Below are 27,743 nucleotides of genomic sequence, written 5' to 3' on the forward strand. Positions count from 1 at the left end.
ACACACAAAAAAAAACGGAACCAAATATAATGTTATGAAATAAACATTCTAAATTGAAGAAAGGAACACTAGATGAATGCTTTATTGCAAAAATAACTTCCGTGAGCCATGCCGACTTTAAATTTCATAATACATCCACGACTTTTCGATTCCGTTGACATATATTTTCAACGGACTTTTGCATATTTTTAGAGGAATAATTTCACCGACTGTGGCGACTGATTTGAAACACAAGGTCTGCCTTGCAAATAAGCCCTAACATAAGATATAGTCCTATCTTAAAGTAAATATTAACTGAAGTTTAATACCGTACCACTTCTCTTACCGTGGTGAATTTATGTGATTTGGAATGGTTAGCAGTTCCTGCTTCAATAGTATAAGAGACAACATAATCATGTTTTTGTGATTTGCTATAAATACAGTTTTACTAACTTAATTGCTAGTAGTACATCCGAGAGATAAGACAAACTTTTCCGTCAAACCATCAGAAAACGTTAACGTTATGGTTGAACTTCGATAGCATTTATTTCGTAAATTGTTAGTAGTTGTGTTAAGTCCCTTTATAAAGACAACACGACATTGAGGAAAAATTTGAAACGTTTCGCCTGGACAACAGACGAAGAAATTGATGATGAACGATTGAAATAAATGCAGAAACCACATTAAAAGCTAACAAGTTGTTATTGTTGGCATTTGTTTATGTACAGACAAATGAAAGTAGGTTCTTTATATTGACTAAATGCCACATGTTAAGATAGTCGGTAAGATAAATTCGTTACACTGTGTGCTAGTGACCTATTTCATCTCAAATCTATGGTGGGTTCCAGATCTATGGTAGATCCCTAATCTATGGCAAATATGACGTCATGCCATCCCAAATCTATAGCAGATTTGTTACAATCCTAATCTGTGGCAAGTTTTGTAATTTTAACCAAGTGAAAATGTATGAAAACGGAAGCATGTTTATAAACATTTTTGAAACAAACATTCCATACCATAATACAGACTTCAGGATTAAAAATTAATCATAACTCCTTTCCTAAAATATCCACTACTAAAAACAGCCGTGCCTTTATTCATCGCGGGATTCGGACAGTACAGCACATCTTCCTTTAAACCATCGGCAAATTGTTTTTAGAGGGAGCGTGTTTCCTTGTGTTTTTGTTTGTAAAAAATTGAAATCTGCGAGCCCCGTGTTAAATATTTGTTTTTGGTTTACATCATACAATTAAAAGAAAAAAATTATAAATGGTGTTCAAATCTATGCCGGTTCTGCCAACGTTAGCGCCGGCGACGTAATCATGGCGTTATTTTTAAATTGTGACGCTATATGTTACTCTTTTCCCTGGAAAATTACGCAATTTCAAGATCTGCCATAGATTTGGAGAAAACAAAAAACTGCCATAGATTTGATTTGTAACGTCATATTTGCCATAGATTAGGAATCTGCCATACATTTGGAACCCACCATAGATTTGAGTCCTATATATATACCTAGAATTCATGGTTTTTCTATGACCTATGTAAAAAAACACAAAATGGAATGCAGAAAAATAATTAAATAATTCTACTTTAATCTATCAAAAAACTATTAAACATGCATGTCGTTTAAACATGCATACACACATGACATATACTTACCATACTTTGGCATTACAAAAGAAAAAGTGAACAAAAATTGAAAGGGAAATGAGTAGCAATAGGTCATAGAAAAACCATGAATTCTCAACAAATAACTGAAACCTTCAAATAAAACATTTATATATCAAACAACAACTGTATTTAAATGTCCATATCTCTGGGATAAATGTTTCCCCTTTTCAAAATTGTTGTAATTTTTGTTGTTTGGCATGATTTGGGATCTTTAAAAGAAAAAACCCTTATTCCCGTAGCAGAAATACATGGACTTCTTTTCAGTAATGCTTTCAGACATGCGGCCGCTCAAAGGGACTCTCTCCTGAGCCCCTTCTTGTTCTTCTGAAGTGTATGGCTCTCAGAAATACTTTTTAATGTTTTTTCCTTTATAGTAGAAGTATGACAGGGTACGGAATCAATCTAGTCTTTGAGGTCATGAGCAGCACACAAAGACTTTGAAGCATTTTTAGCCATCCCACTCCAAAATATTACGCAAAGGAAAGGAGATATTGAAAATAGTTTCAAAATTTTGAATATGAACCATTTTATATATACATGTACGAGTGACATGTATCATAGACATGGTATAATTAAAAACTAAACATATTTTTAAATACTGTTTGTTTGAGGGAATAATTGGGTCAGTTTCTTGATTTTGCAGTTATGAACTTGGTGCACAGATTTATGGCAATGGTGACCATGTTTGTGCTAGCATTAAACACAATAACAAATGGTAGCTTTATGGTGGTCCTAAAGAATACCAGTGTTCGACAGAGACTGAGACTTCAAGGTGGAACAGCCAAATTTCCGAACAGAAACAACCTTGACTATGTTATTTATTTCAGAATAAAAAAAAAATGAATTTAAAAATTGTGTATTTTCAAATATTATAAATATAATTGCGAAAATAAATAATCAGTCCCTTGTTTTACTGTAAATGAAAAATCATGCTTCAACAGTGCAGCAAATAAATAATCTGTCCTTATAGTCCTCAAAAATAAATAACCCATCCAAAACAAATCCTCCTGCCCCTCCACCTCTTTCCAGAATATCAAATGGTCGTCCCCTTATCGTTGAGATCAGCTTTATTGTCTACAAATTATCTCTTTAAATATATGATAGTTTTCAAGATAATTGCAAATTACACAAATTTAAAATGATTAGAAATCGTCTATAAGTACAGTTACTTCGATTTCAAAGAAGTCGATCCTTAAATTCAATAATGATTAGATCTTTGTAGATCTCATATTGATGATAATGTATGCTCCTTACAAAGTGTCTCTATCTATCAAAAGTCTTCAAGAAAATATAAAAATACACAAAAATATATAAAAATTGCCATCGATGGTCAACAACTCTTATATATAAGTAGTCGATTACACAAAAAAAATATGTATCTATTTCGGTCATGTTGGATTTTAGTAGATCTTATTTTGCTGATCATAATTCTTTAGACAAAACGCATTTTTTTCATATAATTATATTCGACATAAAGTAGCAGTGTGCGTCTTCTACAAGATCTACATGAGCATTAACTACATGTAATCATTGGAGAAAATATAAAAATATGTTGTCTTTTTGATCTCCAGTATATAATATTATTCGATGTTTGAAATGTCGTTCAATGTAGGATAACCTGTCGTCAGTAATTTGTACTTGTATGAGAATTTTCGAATTTTTACTGCAAAACATATTAATTTAAAAGTCTGAGATAATTATGTGTTTCCTACGATGAATAGATTTGTCTTCCTACATATTGACTGAAATATCATCAAAGACTGTGTTTTGTTACATAACATTTGTTCTCAATTCTGACTTATAATTTATTGTTGCCAACCATATGGTTTCATTCAAAGATACGTTTTCTTAAATTATATCTAATTTATTTCATGTAACAATTCCCATAAATATGCCTGTAGAATGTATAGAGTTTCTAAATGCCAGATATGAGCTGTGTTTAAACAGACAAATACTTCATATCCAACATGAATTTCATTCCGTTGATGATTAAAAGAAATTGACGAGTGCACTGAAAAACTAAGTTTTGTAGAAACTCAACGAAATAACAATTTATTACTAGTATTAAAGTTATCTCAATTGGACATGGACTTTAAAATATTTTTTTTTCTTTTTTAATAAAATGGTAATACAAAAATGTCTTTTAAACATTTTAGTATATCAAAGATAATTCCATCTTTGTAGCCCTTCCTTGTTTCCACGTTACTATTTATATAAACAATACGATAGTTTGACGCAGGACTTGTAAAAGTTTATAAAATGTCGTCCACTATTAAAACAAATCGGTGATGATTTAATCAATATCGTATAAAACAAAGTCATTATCTGAAGAAATAGCAATAACCGATGAAATTCTAATTACCCAAGATAGAATCTCAGAGAATACATAACTTGGACTTAATTGGAATCTTGTCAGTCACAAAGTAAATAAACGTTAAAAAAATCAGTTCCAATAGCATGACAGGTTGTTTAACGTGCTCAAAGAGAAGGAAAAGTTGCATCCATGATATCAGATTTTAACGGAACTTGTACAGTTCATTTACCACAGAGTAAAGAAAGTAAATATTTGTATTATGTCATGTTTCTCATCCCTATAAAGAAGAATACTCATTTAAAGGTTGTCTTGTCAATGGTTAATTCAGTTTTGCTGATTTTGTATTACATCATCCTTCCATTTTGTTTTAAATTTATTGCATCCTTCTTCATAGATTTATGATACAAGTTTACATGAAATCAACTTTGTTCTTCATCTTTCAGATTTATAAATAACTTATTTTTATAATAATAGCATAACAAAAGACAAATTATTTCTACCGTCAATTTAATCATTTTGAACCAAAACTTAATGAATTCTGGTCATCAGCATGCATAAGGAACATTTACACTGCAGTAATTTAAAATGAATATTTGATCAATACTGCAAAGACCCAATTAAATATCGATAATGCGCTGCACATTTAAAGGGATATTAGCTACGAGATATAAAAAAAAATTCTTTTTTTTCAATCATAAAAAGTGAAATAGTAAAATAATAATTCGCTTTTACCCACCAGTTTGGTTCAATTTTTTTAAATAAGCTAAGAAACATCGCTGATGAATTATTCACTTGCAAGTGAATAATTCGACCTCATTGAATCCGTATTCATGTGACCTTCTATTTAACCCCTTAGATAGAGACAGGCTACGTATAAACAAGGCGTGTTCAGCCATTAAAAGTTAAAGAATGTCAACATTGAAAGTGAAACAAGGACGAACCATTTGGTTGACTGATTCGATCCACAAAAACCCATTCGTATTCAGGTAAAACGATGATTAACTTATTTTTAACCTATAATATGAAATTAAACAGACCTAGAAAAATCCAACTGCATATGTTCGCTATCTATTTATATCTATATTTATGTTTATATCGGGTTATATGATCGTCTGCAGTCTTCGGAGATAACTTCGATGGTTAATTAGATGGCGTCTAGACTAAAACACACACGAAATGCTGATTCATATTATGTCCATGCATCGTAAATTGTTTATTTTAGACTTTTTATAATTTGGATATAAGTTTTAGTATGTTATAAATCTAATATGAGAATTTGAGTCAAATCGGTGAACATGAACTTGACAGCTAATGTCCCTTTAAAAACAATGTTTTACTGAAAAGTGAATAAGTTTGATTTTTTAATAATCAATCATTAAACTTTTCATATTGTAATATTTACAATAGGTGTTCAATTTATACACATGCTGATCTTTTATTGTCCGAGAGCAGGCGAATCATTTGATTCCGTCGTTTGTTACCAATGGGAAGAAAGCAACCTATATATGTATGAAAGTAACCCAAGATTATAAATTATTAACTCCGACCCGCCCAACTTATAAATAAACACTATAAGTACACATTGTTCGTGTACGTTTTGCAAACGGTTTATGCTTTTAAAAATCGCATATTATTAATTTGAAACAGTAATTGCATTATAGATATTGTAAATATGAACAATTGACAGAAATATGTATAACAACCATAAGTATCCCATGATGTACATGTTTGATAATTATTACAATTTTATAAACATTTGACGAGCTATCTATCTCTAAATCGACATCTTCATTGTGCCAATTTCAGCTGTATGAAGGGGAGGGTTATGGTGTTTTGTATGGATAAGAAGATCTTTTCGCGCTAACAGCAAACATTTTTTTTCCAAATTTAACACTATAAGGTATGGGCAAAATCTGGATTCAGATTATTTTTTTTGTCATCTGCTTGACCACATTTTTTTTTGTCAAATTGGGGATCAGAATATTTTTTTAGGAAAAAAAAAACACAAGTATTGCGATCGGATCGTGAATATGATTAAATGTGATTCTACTTCAAACTCCGTGAAAAAATCCCTGTATTTTCAAAAAGCGGAACAAATCAGAAAAAAGAAATATGTCTGTCAAAATGATCCAACTTCTTCAATACTACAATGCACTAAGGTAAAGAAAATATTCAGTACTTTTTAAGAAAACGCAAAAGGCGACTCACATTTTTAAGGAAATCGTTAAAGAAAACACGTTTTAAATTAGTATGTATGATGATCACACACAAATACATCATGATACATTTGAAACGTAACCTTTAGTGTGTCAGATAGTACAGTAAAATAAAAGTACACACATGTATTTCTTCCTTGAAAACGTCCATATTATTATTTTTTTAAAAGTAGAATTTTCCTAATTTTTAATCAAAATTGATCGTAAAAGATCAGGCAACGAATTATTTTGATTATGAAAGACAAGACGTGACCAGACTTACTTATTAGAAAACAACATTTCTGTTGCCGATTGATATACTTTCAGTTGGTTGAAACGTGTGATTACATATATAGTTTAAGAACTAAAATAAATGCTTTCAATTAAAAAAAATTGTGTAATTGACAACCATATGATTTTCACTATTAAAATAACTAAATATGTGTCTATATACGTACACACACACACATATATATAAAATTAAGAATGGAAATGGGGAATGTGTCAAAGAGACAACAACCCGACAATATAGACCCATATTTAGACCTGTTTTCACTTAAGAACCAATGCTAACTACACATCCAAGATAATAAGACCTCCAGGAGCGTAAATTGTCCAGTGGAAAATATTTTATGCATGTTCAGGATGGAAACAAATTAATAATTAATTCAATAGGCAGGTCCTGTAATAGGGGTCGACCAGCATGGAGGGTAGGACATTTGGAATGCTACTAGAAAATGAGGGATTATTTGATAGAGACAGAAGTTAAGTCTTGAAACAGGCCAACTACAGACCCAACAAAGAGTTGTTGCAAGGTTATTTACACTTTCTGTACACGAGGCATCGGATTTAATGTCTCCACAATGATCAAACGTGGCTGCAAATTCGTATATCCCACACAACCAAAAGGACGCCAACTTTGGTAAGTGTTTACTGTAGGTCGGAAGAAGACCAAATGTGACATATTTATTTATCCCAGTCACCCTAAGGGTACATTTTCTTTGGACCTTAACTTTCATACCGGTTAATCAATCGAAAGTTTATAGGTTGAAATGTTCAATTTGACAACACTAGTATTACATAAAGCTTGTTTTATTAACATGTTCAATAGGAAACAAATCGTTGGAAAATTTTAAACAAATCAATGTCTTGCTATATTTTTCATTTCTTTTATAAATAAAATTTCAATACAATACAACAATTAGAGTACAAAAAAGGTTTGTTTTGGCATCATGTTAACATATTATCTCTTGCTAAACATCTTTTCTTCAGCAGACATTTAACACCATCAATCTTCATCTTTACTAAATCACATAGACTTAGTGTAAAAAGGAACTATTGGATATTATGCGCATAACCTTTTATTTGTTTTTTGTTAGAACTACACTTCAGAATATTTACATATCACACATTACTTTCTCTTTTTATCATTGCTTTCTCAATTCAAATGAGTTGCAAAAAGCCTTTCACAATAAAAATAAACATCATCTTGTGTGCAATAATACCTGTGCTATATAAATACATTCATGTAGTAAACACTTACTTAAAGGTTACTGCAAAGAAGCGTATAGTATTTTTGAAAAGCTAATACTTGATTACAAATTGAAATTGAACGATAAAATAATCAGATCCAGATCAATGAAATTAAACCATCATAGCCCTATTCGCCAACAAAAGGTAACCAGAATAAGTCATGCAAATCCAGTCTTTTGATTTCTGCAATAACAAATAGGCGTCACAAGGTCTTTCACGATCATCAAAAAACGGTACCCAATCTTTCACGATCCGAATCATCAAATTATTTACCATTTTTTTTTTTCATTTTTTGCTAAATTTTTTATGAAGCTACTATAAAGTAACGTAAGAACCATTTGAAACAGTTTTATGGAACGATACTTTTCCGAGAAAAAGGTTAGTTAAGTTATTCAAATTATGAAAAAAATCATGTTTGTTTACATTTTTATGTCTTTGAAATATCGATGAGCAATCTGCCTTTCGTAGTTTTGTAAAAACGGTGTCCTTTTAAACCTTGATTTTCTCAGATACTGATCATAATGTTGAACCATTTTGGCAGACATATTTTTCCAAAGATTGTCATTATAACTCAATAAGTTGAGATCTTTTATTGACCTTGCATGTTTCTTCTCGATATGATTTCCTTCACGATCCTATTCGAGATCTTTCACGATCTAATCGCAATACTTGACCACCGTTACTTATTCTTTCACGATCACTTTTCTCGATATACCGAATGACAGCCGTGAATATATACCGATTTGCTTGTTCGTGTTGTGAAATTATTATTATTTTAATAGTAAAAATAATTTATGATACTTCACCTTTGTTAAGTGTATTCTTAATTTTAGACGAGTTCTTTTCCAATTTCCTCAATTATTTCTTTGTTTTAAATTACAGGTTTATAGACTCGGATATCATTCTCTCCATCATGGTTTCCATGTTACTGAAGATAATTTAAATCATTACTTCGGAGTATCAGGATTCGCTGATAATTTGTTTACATTATAACAGGAATTGTATCTTTCATAAAAGCATTTATTTCCCGTTAATTGCTCTTCTCCTATATTGATTGCTACAAAGTTTGATGGCCAGTTGAATCAATTACACTTGAACTTTAAAAATGTCAATTTATTGTTGTTATTTTAATAGTACAATGTTCATTGTTGTTACTAAAGTTGATCGCAGGTAAACACGTAGAAGCGGAATATCCACGACAAAAATAGAGAAATAATCTGCAACATCAGTTGGTCTTTCGCGTGTTTCTGTCACAGCGTGACAAGTATAAAATGTCCTGGACACAACAAAATGTAAAGTGAATAAAGATGATATCAAAGAGTTAGATACTGTCCCTCATGTTCAATATAAAATTAAGAAGATGTGGTATGATTGTCAATGAGACAACTCTCCTCCAGAGACCAAATGACATAGAAGTTAACAAATATAGGTCACCGTACAACCTTCAACAATGAGCAAAACCCATATCGCATATTCAGCAATAAAAGGTCCCGAAATTCTTTTAACTATTATATCTAACTGACATAATGAAAATGTAAGCTATAAAGGTTAAAGTCCTTAAGATCATTTATGTGTTGAGAGCTTAAGCTTATTCCTTCTTATAGTATTCAATTTACCCCAGCTAAATGTTGCAGATTTTTTTTAAGGTGATTTAGTCCAACACCTATGAGCATTTAGTGGAGGGGAAATACGGTTCATACTATATTTATAGTCAAATGCGTTTTGTTAAAATAGACTTTTTCACTTTTTTGGTCTTTTGGAAAATGTTGTTTGTGCTGTATTTAGACCCCTATAACAAGAAATTTGTTTTGCATACACACGTATAAAAATTGCGGTTTTTATCCAACGCAATCATAGGTTTGAACGTTGTTTTCAATTTAGACTTGTTTATATTTTTTGTTTGGGCTTGTATTATATTTGCCTTCGGGTTTATATGATCCGTTAATCCTATTTTGACTCCTCAAAATTCAAGAGTCTATCCTAAATTGAGGTAAATTATGTGGCCTTCCAATAACCGTTCCGATTCCTAACATCCCTGAAGAGACATTAATTGTCGAAATCCGGATATGGTGTACAAAAAATCTCTGCACCTTTGTTTGCGGTATACCATCTTCTCCGCAAGTTTATTGTTTTCTGTATTGGATTAAATTTATAGTTAAGATCCATTTATTACACATTGTGATCCGTTTATTTGGCAATCGTCAATGGCAGTCAGCTGGATTTCAGAACATTTGTTGTTCGACCTGTTAGTCAAATGCGTTGTGTTAAAATATACTTTTTTCACATTTTTGGTCTTTTGGAAAATGTTGTTTGTGCTGTATTTAGACCCCTCTAACAAGAAATTTGTTTTGCATGCACACGTATAAAAATTGCGGTTTTTATCCAACGCAATCATAGGTTTGAACGTTGTTTTCAATTTAGACTTGTATATATATACATATATATATATATATATATCCCGATAAAACGAAATTGAACATAACTCAATAAAATATATGCTTTTTTACTATTAAGCAATTAAATCACCCAATCACCAACCGTAACAGATACATAAAATTAAATTATTAAAATGCTAAGAATCTTGATAAGGAACGGTAACTGTTACGACTGTAGAGCTACATGTAGGTTGATCTCCATGATCGTTTCGATGAAACACAAGTGGTCATAACTATGTGTATGAGAACGTAGTAGAAACCGAAAATGAAAAAAATAATAATAATATTTGGGCAAGGCGCAATATGTTAACGTCTTGAATGGCATAATTCCGAAGGACGATTTATATGAAAGACGTATCTTAGTAAAATGACCATAACATAGACAATATGGTACATTCCGGTTCCAGATAATGTAATTGTTTTTTTTTTTCAGGTAATTTCTCTGATGCTATTGAAATAGTTTGTAAGAACGGAACTTGCTTGCTAATTTACATATGTCAACTTGTCACCATTTTGAATTCTCGGTAACGATACAATAAATTATTTATAAAAAACTAAATGACACTGGTGTACAACAAGAACCATGATAAATAATTTAATGTATACATGCTATTTGGCAAACAAAACTAAATAAATGAAAATACACACAAAATGAAATGCGAACGATATAAACTTGCTTGATTTATATTAAAAGAAATGTTAACTATTTCATCGTTGCATCTTATTTGCTTACAAAATTGTATAATCTAAAAATAACTGTTTTATTATTGCATAGATAAAAAAAGTCCTTGTATAATTTGGGAGGGAGAGAGAGAGAGAGAGAGAGAGAGTGATTATTCGTATTAAAATGTGATTCATTTTTTTCTCTCACATTCCTCAGTTAGACATGATGTTCTTATAACATATATATACAAATAGATAATAATATTCGTCGCCGATATCATGATTTCTACATAGAAGATAGATGAAAAAGGGAAATTGTCAATCAATCTGTTATCATCTTTACACTCTATACAAACAAAATTATTATTAATTTATTTCGAATCAGTTCACAAAGTTTCGGTTTTAATGTACCTTGATTTAAGACGACATATATTGATACCTAAAACTTTTCCACGTTGAAACTAACATCCTGGTTTGACATTAAAATTTAAACACTGGCTTTTGCACCGGTTAACAACAGGTACATGTGAGATGTATATTTTAAACTGGTGGCGGAAACACGTTTCTTGCTCTCTTAAAGGTGCAAATAGCTGGGCTTTTGATTTACAAAATTCTTATGATCTGTCTCTCCAGTAGGTCTTTAAATCCAGGTATGCATTTAATTCTGCCTATATCCGACTGCTTGTACAGTTGACCTACTATGTAAAATTTCTCTTTTCCCTTCACCTCTCGCTCATTTTCGGATAAGATGCTGCAACACGTTTCTTTCCTTTTCAATCTCAACATATTAACGTTTACTGATGCTGAATGAAATACCCTTCAAACGGTATACATTATTGAGTATCATCTCGGCACCTTTCCAAAATGTGCTTCAATTAGTCTAACCCTACCAAACCCTGGTTTTACAAGTCTATGTGCGTTTCCTATCCCCGCTTTTGTCTAAAGCTAATTTCTTTCTTCTTTTATTCATTCATATATTGCTTTTTTTGTTCCTTTCAATCATTTATACTGCTTACATTATAACTTGAAATTTGTGACGTTTAACACATTTTGAAGTGACGGATTAAAATGTCTAAAGAGATATCTCTGACAACGTTGTTTATTCATAAAGGTAAACAATGCCACTATGGAACTTCCGGTCTCTGTTGTCAATATAGAATATAAAGAGTTTTACCTATGATGATCAATCAGATAAAGACAATTCAAACTATGATGTTCATTAAGTCACAACAGGAAGACTCAGACTTCAACTTGTTTTGTTAAGAGGTCGCGTTTTATTTCTGTTCTAAGGACTATCATACTACACATTATTTCCATCACAATTCTCCAGCTCTTCTAAATGATTGGAGTTTTTGCTTATTAAATGAACTCGAAAACAAAATACAATGCAAGCAGAGATTTCATTTAGAAAATTTACACTTAAATGCCTTTTTACCCAAACACTTTTTGTAAACTCAATAAACTATTCGTTTTAAATTTTAACAAGGTGGAACTAAACTCTATAAACAATTAGATCCAAATTATAAAGTAAAGAAATTTTGTTTTCCGAAGAGGTAATAATTAAGTAAATTAAACGACAAAACGTTTTGTGTTATTTTTGGTATACTGAATTATATTTAACTGTTTTATACCTATCGATCGGGATCGTCTCATTGTCAGATTTACGCTAAACATTTACTGTTCCAAATGAATAGGTTAACTTTATAACCTTCAAACTATATATTCTGTGTACAGTTCTACTAACGTTACTAATTCCTACTGTAGTAATGAATTGCTTATGATGAATGGTTTGTTCAGGTTGTTATATCAATACAATCTTTGATCTAAAGAAGTTATTACGGATAAAGAATATGTTTGGAAATTAATAGAGTGTGGCATCTGATAAAACAATGAGTTGATTAGCTACACCATATAATTATAGGGGATAATTGTTTATTTCATTTTCGTGTTAATTTCGACCTATGGAAAATGCATCAACCAAGGCAAGTAATTGTGGAATTCGACAAGAATTTAAAGATTTGGAGCTATATCTTGTCATTTAAAAGAATAGAATAATTTCCTAAGACATGATGACCGTTTACTCCTCTTAAAGGCCTCCATTTTTGTGGAGCTACAATGTTTAATTTTGCCAAATAATGTGATGCTGTGTATTTTTATTGCGATATATTGCTAGTGACGTATTATGAGAAGAAATTTAATAGTTTTGATGAAATTAGGATTGTTGATCATTAGCATCCGTAAGTATACATTTATATGAAAGTAAGTAATCTCCACATTAAATTAAAGTTACAGTAACTGAAAAGTAAACAAAACTAGGTTTAGCAAAAAAGCATTGTTATTTATTAATTAGTACTATTTATTTATTCATCATATTACTATATGTTCCCTTCTTATGCCTATTTTCATCTTCCAGTGCTATTTCAACATGAGGATTAATAAAAACTTTCTTCAATATATAATTTTTATACAAAAATATTTTATGGAATGTTTGTTTAAATTTATAACGTTTAATGACAATAGGTAGTCAAGATCAGTTGTACAACTTCCAACTCGTAAGAAAATCAGAAGACTGCCTTTTAAATCGTTTTAAATCTCCTAGTATTAGACAAAAACTTCTAAAGAAAAGAGAAAAGTATATTTGATTTCAAATGTGATGTATCCATTTCAAAAGTTTTCAATGTAATCAAATCATTATAAAAATTTCGAAGATCGATAAGAGTACATGTAATCTTAAACCCTCATCTCGTGCAATGATATAACACATTTTTCTGCAACCGTTATAATATTCGCTCTAACTTAAATGATAGAGAGAAATAAAAGCAATTTGATATTTAAAAGGTTCCTAATGGTAATGTTGAAGTCATCCCTTCAAACGTTAAAACGAACGCCATCATAATTTGGCTGACCGTTTGGAAATATCTGTGTCACAGATGACCACGGATATGTTCAAATTGTAGAAGTCAAAATCCCGTCCTCCCTTCCTCGATTATGAAATCGACAAATGCGACTTTTTCACTTAACTTGACATGACTAACACAACGCTGCTTCTCAAGTTGAAGGGCAGGTTCGGTCTACCCTTCCGAAGCACCTTAGATTACCCCTGGTTTTTGGGTGGGGTTCGTGTTGCTCAGTCCTAAGTTTTCTGTAAAGTGTTTTGTAGACTGGGTATACATGTGACTGTTTATATCTATCTCTTGTTTCACACATGTGATAGAGTGTTTATATCTATCTCTTGTTTCACACATGTGATAGAGTGTTTATATCTATCTCTTGTTTCAAACATGTGATAGAGTGTTTATATCTATCTCTTGTTTCAAACATGTGATAGAGTGTTTATATCTATCTCTTGTATCACACATGTGATAGAGTGTTTTTATCTATCTCTTGTTTCACACATGTGATAGAGTGTTTATATCTATCTCTAGTTTCACACATGTGATAGACTGTTTATATCTATCTCTTGTTTCACACATGTGATAGAGTGTTTATATCTATCTCTTGTTTCAAACATGTGATAGAGTGTTTATATCTATCTCTTGTATCACACATGTGATAGACTGTTTTTATCTATCTCTTGTTTCACACATGTGATAGAGTGTTTATATCTATCTCTTGTTTCACACATGTGATAGAGTGTTTATATCTATCACTTGTTTCACACATGTGATAGACTGTTTTTAGATGAAGCATTATTATAGTTTGTCTTCCCGGTTTTTTTTTCTCTTATATTTTCCGGTTTTCTTCGACTTACTAATTGGCCACTAGGTATCGTCTGTCTCTTGTTTTAATTATTTCATACGAAAAAACAATATAGACATATATATTGTTTTGATAAATCAAACGTTGTAAAAAGTAAATCAATCACGATGCTCATTTTTATTATGAAAACATTTGTTGCGTTTGGTAGAAGGATTTGCAATAAACAGACGGTATTCCTAAAATATGAACCAATTATGCTTCTCTTTTCATCGACGTTAATTATCTGTGTCACAAAATTGTATGTTTCATTTGTCGTAGTCACAATCCTACCCTGTCTGTTTTTTATGGCATAACCTTATGCAACTTATTGCCTGATTTTTCTTGTCACGAGCAAGACGGCTGGTTCCCCAGTAAGACAGGTACTGCTGACCCTTACAGAACACTTCAGATTATCCATAATACTGGGTTGCGTTCGAAATGGGCAATGTTAAATCAGTATTGTCTATTGTATTTTGTGAGTTGCTGTTTGTGTTGAATGTCTGTTTTCTTTTTAACCATAGTGTTGTAATCGTTTTTCTTCGACTTATAGTATTTGATTGCTTGGTATTGGTTTACTTTATCATATGGGATCTGTTCAATATTCTTTTCTAAATTATTTATCATCTGGAAAGCTCAGATACAAAGTTAAGAAAGTCAAACATGTATAATTAAACAAAAATTTTTTTTAATCAAAAGAGATCTACAATAATAGCCCGGGGTTAACTTGCATGAGGGAGTTGGACAGATACACGATTCCTATAAACTTTTTATCTTGTCATTGTTTTACATTTAGGTTAAAGGTTTATGGCATTATACCATAATACAAACAACCCCGGCAACAACTAAAAGTGTCGAATAAAACTCAGCTTCAAACCCAATTTAATAAAGTTCCTTTTTAAATTGATATTATCAGTTGTACATAAATCTATACTCAATGTTTGCTTCGTATCATAATTAACAAGGTAAGGTATGAAAAGAAAAATGATAGATAAGAAAATTATGGAAAAAAACATGAATACTTTTAGTACGGAACAAAACGATAATAAATGATTGCAAAAATAGTTTTTCTTGTGTGAAATAGACGGTAAGGCACGAAATAGCTAACTGAGATGAGTTTTGGTCGTATTTTATGTCTTATGCATCATGTTCATATTAAAAAGAAATAAGCTTAAGTATATAAGTATACCTATGAAATCATTATTGTTCCACATAACGGGAGCTATTAATTTGTTCCTACCAAAGCGATGAAGTAAGAATAAATACTGTCTTAAAATAAAAGAGAGTTCCTACATATAAATGAAAGTAAATCAGATAATTATTCGATTCCAATTAAAACCAATATTTTACTGCACAATATGTGGCAAATCTTCGGAAGTTGTCGCTTTCAAGTTCAATCACTTTCCGTTTTATCATTAAATGTCAAGTATAAAAGGAGAAGAAGAAAATGCGTTTACACGCGATGTCCCCACGGGTTGACATTTTGCCAATGAAAAATTGCAATATTCTGAAAGTGCATTTCAAAAACTATAACCCGAAATCTCTTAGAGCCTGTAATTCAGTGGATGTCGTTTGTTGCTGTATATCATATTTGTTTTTCGTTCATTGTTTTGTATATAAATCATGCCGTTAGATATCTCATTTTAATTGTTTTACATTTGTCATTTCGGGGCCTTTCATAGCTGACTATGCGGTATGGGTTTTGCTCATTTTTGAAGGCCGTACGTCGACCTATAGTTGTTAACCTATATGTCATTTGGTCTCTGGTGGAGAGTTGTCTCATTGGCAATCATACCGCATCTCATTTTTACATTAATTCCAATGCCTTGTGAAGACAGATATATATATATATATATATATATACCCATGCCCTCTACTCGTTAAAGAGCCCTTTCGAGAACACTTTGAGTAGTTCTAAGGTGGCATGGTGCGCGAGGCAAAATTTGTATCCCTATCCAACATTCGAACTTGTTAAAGTTGCGGTCCTACTTTTTTGCAAATTCATCATGTTAGTCCCACGTTGACTTGTTCTCATACTGAATATGCATGAAATATTTGTTACTGGACATCTGAAACATCGATATATTATCATTGCTTTATTTTTAATAAAAACATTTGATTCGAACAATTTAGATTAATACATAATCAAGGTTAAATTTCGGATATGATACGTAATTATGCATGTACTACTGAAATTAAATTGTGTTGCTTCAATGATATGAAAAAGCTAAAGCTTCAACTTTTTCATGTTACATGTTACATGTTTTAAATTCAGTCTTCTATTGAACCATTTAAGTTGAGACATATTTCCTTTGTTAGTTTTGTTCAAAGTGGCGATGTAAACGAGTACTGAAGAATGAAATTTTTTTATCCAATTTCCATGCATTATATATTAACGACTTGTAGCTGCTATTTATTATAATAGATTAATCTAATGCCTAGCCATTCTGTCACAAAAGTAAACGCTCGTCTTTTTTACTTCGTTTTATGATTTTTTTAATCAAGGATACAATTTGATGGATCGATAGTCATTTGCCCACAGTTAGTGGCAGATTTTTCATACCTATTTATGGCCGTTCTTATAAAGATACACTGTACATGTTAGTGTATTTATAATTATTTGTAATACACGTAATCATATTATTTATTCTAACTGAAATTTTGGTGCATCTGGCGAGTACTCTAATATCGCTGGGTAGATAGCAAGTACTGTGTTGTGTCAATTACAAATCTTTATGTCTTTAAGTTAAAAAAAAAAGATCGAATATTCTGAATCATCTATCTACATATAACTAGGAGCCAATGCAAACGGGATTAATTTTACAATCTTATTCGCGAACGCTGACATTTGAAATCTTTATTAATTTCTGCATGAAAATCGTCAATAAATATAGACGTGTGGCATTTGAACTTATTTCATTTAAGTTAATATCTATTTCTTCCAAAAATGGAGCAAAAATGTCCGGGAATATTGAATTTATTCCAAGTTTTATGTAACTTAATATCTTAATCTATTTTTGTATTGACCTGTTGTCATTTTGTTATAAACGCATAGATTTTGTCTTTGAAGTAATTTTTGTCTTTATATTATATTCTGATATAAAACAATCGGAAATCGAACATCAATTATCGAAGTTTAATGGATGGGTTCTGTAATTAAGATACACGGTATAAAAAAAGGCTTACAAAACGAGCGTAACAACTTCCGCATCCATAAAGGTAAGAAATTGTTAATGAAACACGTGTATAGAACAATCGTGTAGTATGTGCAATGTCTTGATTGTGTAAAATTATAATTTGCAAGAAATTCATATCAAAACGTTGCCGGTAGACTACTGATTCCCTGCCACAAATGAATCATCCTCCAGGTACATCACTGTTTTTTTTATTAAGTAATGATACTTATAAACAATTCAGAACAAATTCTCTGTTTTAAGGATGGTTTACAACAAACGATAAATAAAACTAGATGTGTCGGAACGACATGAATGGCCTCGTCTCAAAAAGATGAAAAATCTGCAATTTCAACAACACATGTGGACACAGACATGCATGGATAGTATCCAGCTCTCAAGACCAATATTAGTTTGATGAACATGGTTGCCTCACATACCAAAAAATCAGCCCAATATCTGAAGGCGTATAGAAAAAAATCCGTATAACTGTGATTTTCAACTATTTATCAAAATCCAAAGCCCGTAATTTCAGCAAAAATTTGCAGAGCGGAACGAAACTTAAACTTGATCTGTAACTCATCATGGTTAACTCACAAACCAAAAATCAGTCCAATATATGAAGGCGTTTAGAAAAAAAGTCCGTATAACTGTGATTTTCAACAATTTATCAAAGTCCAAAGCGCGTAATTTCCGCAAAAATTAGCAGAGCGGAACGAAACTTAAACTTGATCTGTAACTCATCATGGTTAACTCACATACCAAAAATCAGCCCAATATCTGAAGGCGTTTAGAAAAAAAGTCCGTATAACTGTGATTTTCAACAATTTATCAAAGTCCAAAGTCCGTAATTTCGGCAAAAATTAGCAGAGCGGAACGAAACTTAAACTTGATCTGTAACTCATCATGGTTAACTCACATACCAAAAATCAGCCCAATATCTGAAGGCGTTTAGAAAAAAAGTCCGTATAACTGTGATTTTCAACAATTTATCAAATGCCAAAGTCCGTAATTTCGGCAAAAATTAGCAGAGCGGAACGAAACTTAAACTTGATCTGTAACTCATAATGGTTAACTCACATACCAAAAATCAGCCCAATATCTGAAGGCGTTTAGAAAAAAAGTCCGTATAACTGTGATTTTCAACAATTTATCAAATGCCAAAGTCCGTAATTTCGGCAAAAATTAGCAGAGCGGAACGAAACTTAAACTTGATCTGTAACTCATCATGGTTAACTCACATACCAAAAATCAGCCCAATATCTGAAGGCGTTTAGAAACAAATTGCGTATAATGGTTTGTTGCGGAATGACAGAATGACGGAATGACGGAATGACGGACAGGGTAAAACTATATGGCCCCGACAACTTTGTTGCGGGGCCATAAAAAGCGTTGTTCAGAGCTATATATTATCTCCGAGGAAATGATCTCAGAGAATATTGCCCAAAATTTAAGTTTTATTTTTATTTTGTTTTTTTGTAGGGAGACAGACAAAAAGTAATAATGCTTTAACGTACTTCTAAGTTAGATCATTCTTTACGTGACGCAAATTTTCACAGCCTTTATTACGACTCATTTGATGATAAAGCTTGAAGTGCATTCATACATCTTTTGGTTACCGTACATTTTTGTTTCTGAGCGTTCTTGATAATTTAAACAGCTTAATCCGGGGAAGAGGTTCGATATGTTTAATAGTGTTTCATCGTTAAGACATACCAACTTACTCATTCATCTAAATTTGTTTTAAGTATTACCATAACAAAAAGTTGTTGCAAGAGTTATTTAACACCCAAAGAGTGTGGTATTTTCCCTCCATGAGTCATACCTTAATGTCCCGAATCCGACCAAACGTTGCTGCGTATTTCTATTTCCTATACAGCCAAATAAACGATTCTCTCAGCGCTTGTTTTTGCAATTAGGGTCTTTGTATTTATCAATTTCTTTTTTGTTTATATTTTATGAAATGACTTTTAGACTTTTAAACGTTATTTCTTTCGCGTATGATGAGTGTTTGTTTGATGGAAAGCTTGTTATTGTTAATCTTATCAAAATATACTGATGCTTTATATTCTTGGTATCCGTATTCACCTTTGGAGTCGTTTGTATTTAAAAATAATGTCGTACATTTTATCAAGTTGTTTCGTTTGATCATTGGTTATGTACAGCCAGCGGAAATCGAACTTCAATAAAGATTGTTCAGATACTTTTAAGATAAAATGAAGTAAATTACTTGATGTTGAATGTTTCACACTAGAAGCATTTATCAAATTTGTTTACTCTAATTTACTGTTGTAAAGAAAATGCATTGTATAATAATAAACAAAACTTTTAACTTCAATATGATGAGATGAAATGGATATAGAAAAATAGAAGGACATTATATCTGTTTACTAACGAATAGACGTGTCACCAAATATAAGTAATACAACAAATTGTTTATTATACATGTAAACAAAATTAAAGTTGTGGTTTGTCTTTCGCGTTGTTTGGGTTCTATCCCATTGACGTATACCCCATATATTGTATTCATACAAAATTTATCCAAATGTTTTAACAATTCACAGTGCAGGTAAACATGGTTGTTTGATTGCTGTTTGCTTAAAGTCCAGTGGTAATTATTTCATGCATTTTCAACAAATTATTAAAAAGGAAATTTGTAAAATCAGTAACTTTCTACTGCCACTTCGAAAAGATAAATAACTTTCTAATTGTACGGGTCCCTTTGAGAGATTGTAAGGATTGTTATAGGTTGAACATATGGTTAAAAAAATAACATTCGGAAAACAAAATTTTGCCCAAATTGTAGTCAATGAAAAGCTGCTGTGACCTTGGCCTTTGACCCAAAAAATAATAGGGTAGTCTTCCCATATGAAATTATCATGCGAAGTTTGGTAATGATATTCCCATTGGCCCCCAAAACAAATCGGGAAACAGAAATGTTGACACCCGAACATCATTTATAAGCTTATAAATTATATTTTACCACAAATCGGCTTATAAAATATAACAAAAAGAGACTTAATAACAATTCCATTTGGAATCGAAATTTGAAAAAAAAGATATTAAAAAAAAGCCACAAGGCGAACATTCGGGAATGGTATATTAATAATTTCACATATTCAGTCAAGTTTAGTGTAAAATGTAATCATTGGAATCAACATGTATTTATTTTATTTTCTTAAAAAATAGCGGATTTATAAAAACGCTCTAACGATAACACGAGTTGACCTAGGAGTTACACAGGAATGTGTAGTGACACGATGTTGACTTTATAGTAATGAGAATGTAACACGATGCTGACTTTACAGTAATGAGAATGTAACACGATGTTGACTTTACAGTAATGAGAATGTTACACGATGCTGACTTTACAGTCATGAGAATGTTACACGATGCTGACTTTACAGTCATGAGAATGTAACACGATGCTGACTTTACAGTCATGAGAATGTAACACGATGTTGACTTTACAGTCATGAGAATGTTACACGATGCTGACTTTACAGTCATGAGAATGTAACACGATGCTGACTTTACAGTCAAGAGAATGTAACACGATGTTGACTTTATAGTAATGACAATGTAACACGATGTTGACTTTACAGTCATGAGAATGTAACACGATGTTGACTTTACAGTCATGAGAATGTAACACGATGTTGACTTTACAGTCATGAGAATGTAACACGATGTTGACTTTACAGTCATGAGAATGCAACACGATGTTGACTTTACAGTCATGAGAATGTAACACGATGTTGACTTTATAGTCATGAGAATGTAACACGATGTTGACTTTACAGTCATGAGAATGTAACACGATGTTGACTTTACAGTCATGAGAATGTAACACGATGTTGACTTTACAGTCATGAGAATGTAACACGATGTTGACTTTACAGTCATGAGAATGTAACACGATGCTGACTTTACAGTCATGAGAATGTTACACGCTGCTGACATTACAGTCATGAGAATGTAACACGATGTTGACTTTACAGTAATGAGAATGTTACACGATGTTGACTTTATAGTAATGAGAATGTTACACGATGCTGACTTTACAGTCATGAGAATGTTACACGATGTTGACTTTACAGTCATGAGAATGTAACACGATGTTGACTTTACAGTCATGAGAATGTAACACGATGTTGACTTTACAGTCATGAGAATGTAACACGATGTTGACTTTACAGTCATGAGAATGTAACACGATGTTGACTTTACAGTCATGAGAATGTAACACGATGTTGACTTTACAGTCATGAGAATGTAACACGATGTTGACTTTACAGTCATGAGAATGTAACACGATGTTGACTTTACAGTCATGAGAATGTAACACGATGTTGACTTTACAGTCATGAGAATGTTACACGATGCTGACTTTACAGTCATGAGAATGTTACACGATGCTGACTTTACAGTCATGAGAATGTAACACGATGTTGACTTTACAGTAATGAGAATGTTACACGATGTTGACTTTATAGTAATGAGAATGTTACACGATGCTGACTTTACAGTCATGAGAATGTTACACGATGTTGACTTTACAGTCATGAGAATGTAACACGATGTTGACTTTACAGTCATGAGAATGTAACACGATGTTTACTTTACAGTCATGAGAATGTAACACGATGTTGACTTTACAGTAATGAGAATTTAACACGATGTTGACTGTACAGTTATGAGAGTACCTGCTCTTATTTAAATTTCATCTAGGATAAGAATAGCACGAACTTAGTATTCTTATCATCCATATCTTTGCTGAAATTGAGAACCTCCATATTTTTTCTTTAAAAAATAGACCTTTGACCACATCGAAAAAAAAAACCCAGTTCAACCTCATATGAATCCGTATTCGTGCGATATTTTATTTGACTCTAGAGGGATATGGGTTACGCATATGTTCGGCATGTTATAGTGATAAGTTATTAAAAAGAAAAGAATGTCAAGATCGAAAAGTGAAACAAGGGAGCCACCATGATGAATCATTTCGTTGACTGAATATGCCCACAAAAAATCATTCTTATAAGGTATAAAACGATAACTTACATATTTTTTTTAACCTATGAAATGAAATTAGACAGACCTACAAAAATAGTCATTATACGATTGTACGTGCTTGTCTGTCTATTTATATTTGGTCATATGACAATCGGTAGTCTTCGGAGGTCATCTCGATAGTTAATATTAAATTTCGTCTTGTCTAAAATACACACGTAATGATGATACATTATAACGAGTCCATGCATTGTTAATTGTTTCTGTGAGACCTTTGTAGTTTGGATATACGTTTTAGAATGTTATAAATCAAATCTGAGAATTTGAGTTAATTCGGTGAACATTAATTTGACAGATACATGTAATGTCCCTTTGACTAACAAAGACAACCAAAACAGGATATTTTTCGATAGTTTTAATACTTGAAATAACAGCACTTTCGACAAATGTATTTAAAAGATTCGAAATACATTTTGTAAGGAACGGGTATACATTTTGAGTAATTACATTTGTAATAAACAGACTTTGGGTTGCTTTCTATTAATTTTTCACAGGATTATTCACAGAGATATAAGTGTAGATTATCGGGTTCTCTACACATTGATATCGTAAACTATCAGTCGCAAGCCTCAATGTGAACCTTTTAGAAAAGTGAGCGCAGCGACCGAGCAAACATGTTTCACATTGTGTCGAGCGGCTAATATTTTACGATAGCTATACGTAGAAAACCCGATTATCTGTTTATCGTTCTATTGCTTGTCTTTTCCCCTCCATTTAAAAGTTTTACGCTTGACGAAAGCAAGCTTTGTAACGTCTCCTCAGACATTGTGACGTCGCTGATTTGCCTGCTCACCTCTCAAAAACGTGATACGAAAATAACGGAGCGACTGAGTAGGATGGTGTAGGCGAAGGGAAGAACGATAATTATGTTTCTCCGAACTTTATTTCACGGGACGTTTCTATTGATGACAATTCAACAGTATCAACAGTGCTATCACTTCAATTTATATGTTGTTGTTTTTTTCATTTTGAAGTCACGATTATATAGAATGTATTGTTTTTTGACGATTTTAAATCTAATTAATTCATACAATTTTTAGAGGGAACATATGGTATAAAGTGTTGGAAATGTATCTCTGATGACTGCGATGGTGATCCAGAGAATAATTATAAAGCGGAGAAGGTCTCGTGTAAGAAAGGGGAAAGTTGTTTGGTAAGATAAAATAGATTTTCAATCAATTATCTTAATTATACGTAATTCATCAAGTTTCTTTTTCCTCGGATGTGCCGATATATTCGTCAGTTAGGCTCTAGTTACTTTTCTAATTTGTCTATTCTAATCTTACAGAGTTTATTCATTTACCCGGAAACATTTTTCTGATTTGACAGTTACTGTTATCTTCATCCTTATCAAAAGGAGACGAGATATCAACATTGTATTTAAAGAGATAGCAACCCAACGACATTAGTTTAATCAGATTAAGCATGGTAGGGTCACAACATGACCATGCATCAACTGTAGACGTTCGTTTTAAATCTTCAGACAGTTGTTGCAATGTTTCTTCAAAGTGCTTAGGGTGTCTCACTCCTCCTACACTAATCATTGGATTTAACATCCCATGTTTGACCGACCTTGACTTCGAAAATACTCTCCTCTTTAGCCTTTTTTTTTATTGTCGGATCGAAGAAGTGCAGGATTGCCCAATATCTATACCCCAATGAATACTTGATCGTTATACTGATTTGTTTCTCTTTACACAAACAATCTTACGACAAACACATAAAAGTAAATTCCTTCGGGAGTTCAACATACAGTTTTCATCAATAAATAGGTTTTAATACAATATATGCCAAACTCTTAATCTGCTCGAAATTGTCTTTAATAAATTCAAAAGAGACTAAGAAAGATCTGCCATCAACACCATATTCCTCAAATAACAAAATCACACCCTAAGATAACATAACAAAATCACATCATGAGATAACATAACAAAATCACATCCTGAGATAACATAACAAAATCACACCATGAGATAACATAACAAAATCACATCATGAGATAACATAACAAAATCACATCATGAGATAACAAAAGAATCAATGAAAGGGTTTCAGCCTTTGGTCAGGAACATGAACACGTTGTTGACTCTGTGATAAACCGTAACGGTTGTTTTACTTTAACATAGTACACCTCATTATCAATACGATGATATATGACTGAAATTTGTTTAAACAGAAAAAAAAACAATAAACTAACTGGTATCTCAGTCGGCAATTTCAAGCAAACTGGACCAGTTTCTTTTTAATTAAAGTCAATTTACAATACAGTTGTATTAATGAAAAATCAGATACAATGGGCTTATTGGTCATTTATAAATACTTGTTGATATTTATTTTCATCTCATTGGTAAAGAAATAAATAGCATTCATGGCAATTATTAGAATTAGATCGGAGATTAAAGGAAATTTGAAATAGCAACAACAATAAAAGCAGTATAGAGATAAAAAGCTATAATCGAAATAAAAATTAATATAATACTGTAGCAAGTATAAGCAAGATGACTTACAAAATTGTAAATAATGTTGATAAGTTTGTTCATGCAAAAAGTCTCAATATCTCTCTTCTATATCAAACATAAGTAATTTATTGCAATATATACGCTCTCGATGAAATTGCGTTTCCTGCATGCATAACACTATTTGAAAAAGGTCATATAAGCCAATATTTTAATTTTTTTTGAATAAATATAAATAATTATGTTCTGTTTTATATTTAGTTTCTTCGGTTTATTTTTATGGTACTTATCAATATTATTTTCTTTCAGAAAGTTCTATACCAAATGCATGACAACAAGACGCGATATGAATCCGTCATTAGAACATGTTCTTCAGGAGAATGTGTACCCACTCCTTTGTACGAATATGATGAATGTTTGTCAAAAGACCATGGTTACCTAGTACTTGGCTGTTCTATGAGATTATGTTGTCATGAAAGCATGTGCAACTCTAGTCATGTCTACACCATCTATGTCCCTGTATTATTGTGCCTTTCCCTATTTATACAAATGATATAATATAATTTCCAATTTAAGGCTACATGTATGTTCGTTTATGTAATTATTTGTATAAAGATTTTAATTGCTTTTGTGTGCAATTATGATGACGGTTTTACTGAAGCAGCTTTCATTTGTATCTGATTTTATATTTAGGCTGATTTATTTTATTGAACATTTATTAAGCATTTAGTGGTAAGGTATCACTTTTACCGTTTAATGGTACCTCTGTTTTTGTCGTCTTTTATACAATGAACCATTTTATCGACAACTATATTGCTCTTTTGAAACTCATTTTTACCGTTTCCTTCTTATAGCATGCGTTATACAACTGACTGAGATAATAACAAAAAAAGGTAATGGTTGAATACGTAAACAAAACTTATTCATAATTGCCGACGTCTATGAACCTGTTAGAAGCCTCGTCAGTCTTGTGAGACTGGTCTATCTTTGAGAAATTGATTCTTGTGGCAGATCTTTCAAATTGGTAGTCTTGTAATTTGTCCACACTTGGACCGATTAAGATGCTTATTTCTGGTTAAAAAACTTGCCACTGATGAACATATATTTGACCAAGATGACTAAGTGGTTAATTTTTTTGTTAATAAATGTTTTACTTATCTGCTTAAACTCATTTAAACTCATAATTCTTCAGTTGCTCGAATAATCTCGGAATAATGATTCTGAATATTTAATTAAGCTTATCAGCTCAACTCAACGCCTTGATGTGCAAATGAAAATTACTATCAGTTACTAGTAAATACTACTATGATGAAAGCAAATAATTTTCTTTTCAAAGCGACTGATCAAAACTGTTTGTTGAACATGACCTTAATTTGACAATCTGATTTGCGTCTTGACCTTGAAAGGATGACATAATTACAAGGTAGTTAAACAGAAACATACATGTAGTACCGCCATGTTACCTTATTTTGGATTTCAACATGTAGTAATTATCAGTTTTGAAGATAAAACGTTCAACAACAGAGATACATGTCTCGCCTGCCTCATTTAAAAAAAAAAACAGTTATTTGACATACTGCAATAATGGTATATCCCCTTGTAAAGTACTCCTTAAACTCATCTAACCAGAAAAATTTGGACTGAAATCCAGATACTATTAAGATGAACTTTAGGATACACATACGTTCCAATTCATTTATAAAAGTCTGTCAGATAATGTTCCAAAAATGTCGATTATTTTACTTGTTCAGTCATTTGCAATAATACCAGACACATTGTCTTCAGGTGATGTATATTTGTATATATTCCTGTCAAAGGATAAATTAATTATGGCCAATACATTATTTGAAGTTAAGGATATCTACAAGGCACGGGACGCATTGTTTGGAGATGTTGCATCCAAATGCAAAAATATCAAACGCCAATGTCAAAAGATACAAAAGTCATCGCCCAGATACAAAAATGTAGATACAAATATCAATTATTAACCCTGAGGTTTAAGGTCAAGGTCAGCTCATCTAAAATCGTTTGCGACAAATGGTTTTGAGTGATGCGTCCATTTTATCAAATATCAAATCCTAAGTCAAAGAATGAAAAGAGACTAAGTAATGGCCCGGACCCGAAAAAGTTTCATAAAATCACTTATTAGACTTTGAGGTCAAAGGCCAAGACACAAAAGATCGTGATGTTACACGTCAAGCCGTTGTACAGTAATACACATTCATACACAGCAGCATAAGGTTGTTTTGGGATAAAACCCAAGAGAAGACGAAATTTTACTTTTAGGAAAATGTTACCCAAGTGTAGTACATTTCATGCAACTCAAATAAAAAAGAAAAACCCAAGGAAATTTGATAATAACATAAACGGTACAGATGTTACTGCACCAGATGCGCATTTCGACAATTAATGTCTCTTCAGAGATCAAAGATAATAATTCTAGTGCATCTTATGACGTATGTTTAATTGTTAATGCATAAAATTCTTCGTACGTGTAGAATACATTATATTTA

The 27,743-nt window shown here is 31.8% G+C and overlaps 1 protein-coding gene across 1 annotated transcript; it reads left to right on the plus strand.

Annotated features, from left to right (window-relative positions):
- Positions 1-12,489: 12,489 nt before the first annotated feature.
- Positions 12,490-26,397, plus strand: LOC127730500 (uncharacterized). The gene is made up of 3 exons (XM_052238933.1): positions 12,490-13,030; positions 23,815-23,927; positions 25,540-26,397. The coding sequence occupies exons 1-3, from the start codon at positions 12,976-12,978 to the stop codon at positions 25,786-25,788; spliced, it is 417 nt and encodes a 138-aa protein (XP_052094893.1). The 5' UTR covers positions 12,490-12,975; the 3' UTR covers positions 25,789-26,397.
- Positions 26,398-27,743: the final 1,346 nt, after the last annotated feature.

Source organism: Mytilus californianus, unplaced genomic scaffold, assembly GCF_021869535.1.
Source record: "Mytilus californianus isolate M0D057914Y unplaced genomic scaffold, xbMytCali1.0.p SCAF_2, whole genome shotgun sequence".
Lineage (NCBI taxonomy): Eukaryota > Metazoa > Mollusca > Bivalvia > Mytilida > Mytilidae > Mytilus > Mytilus californianus.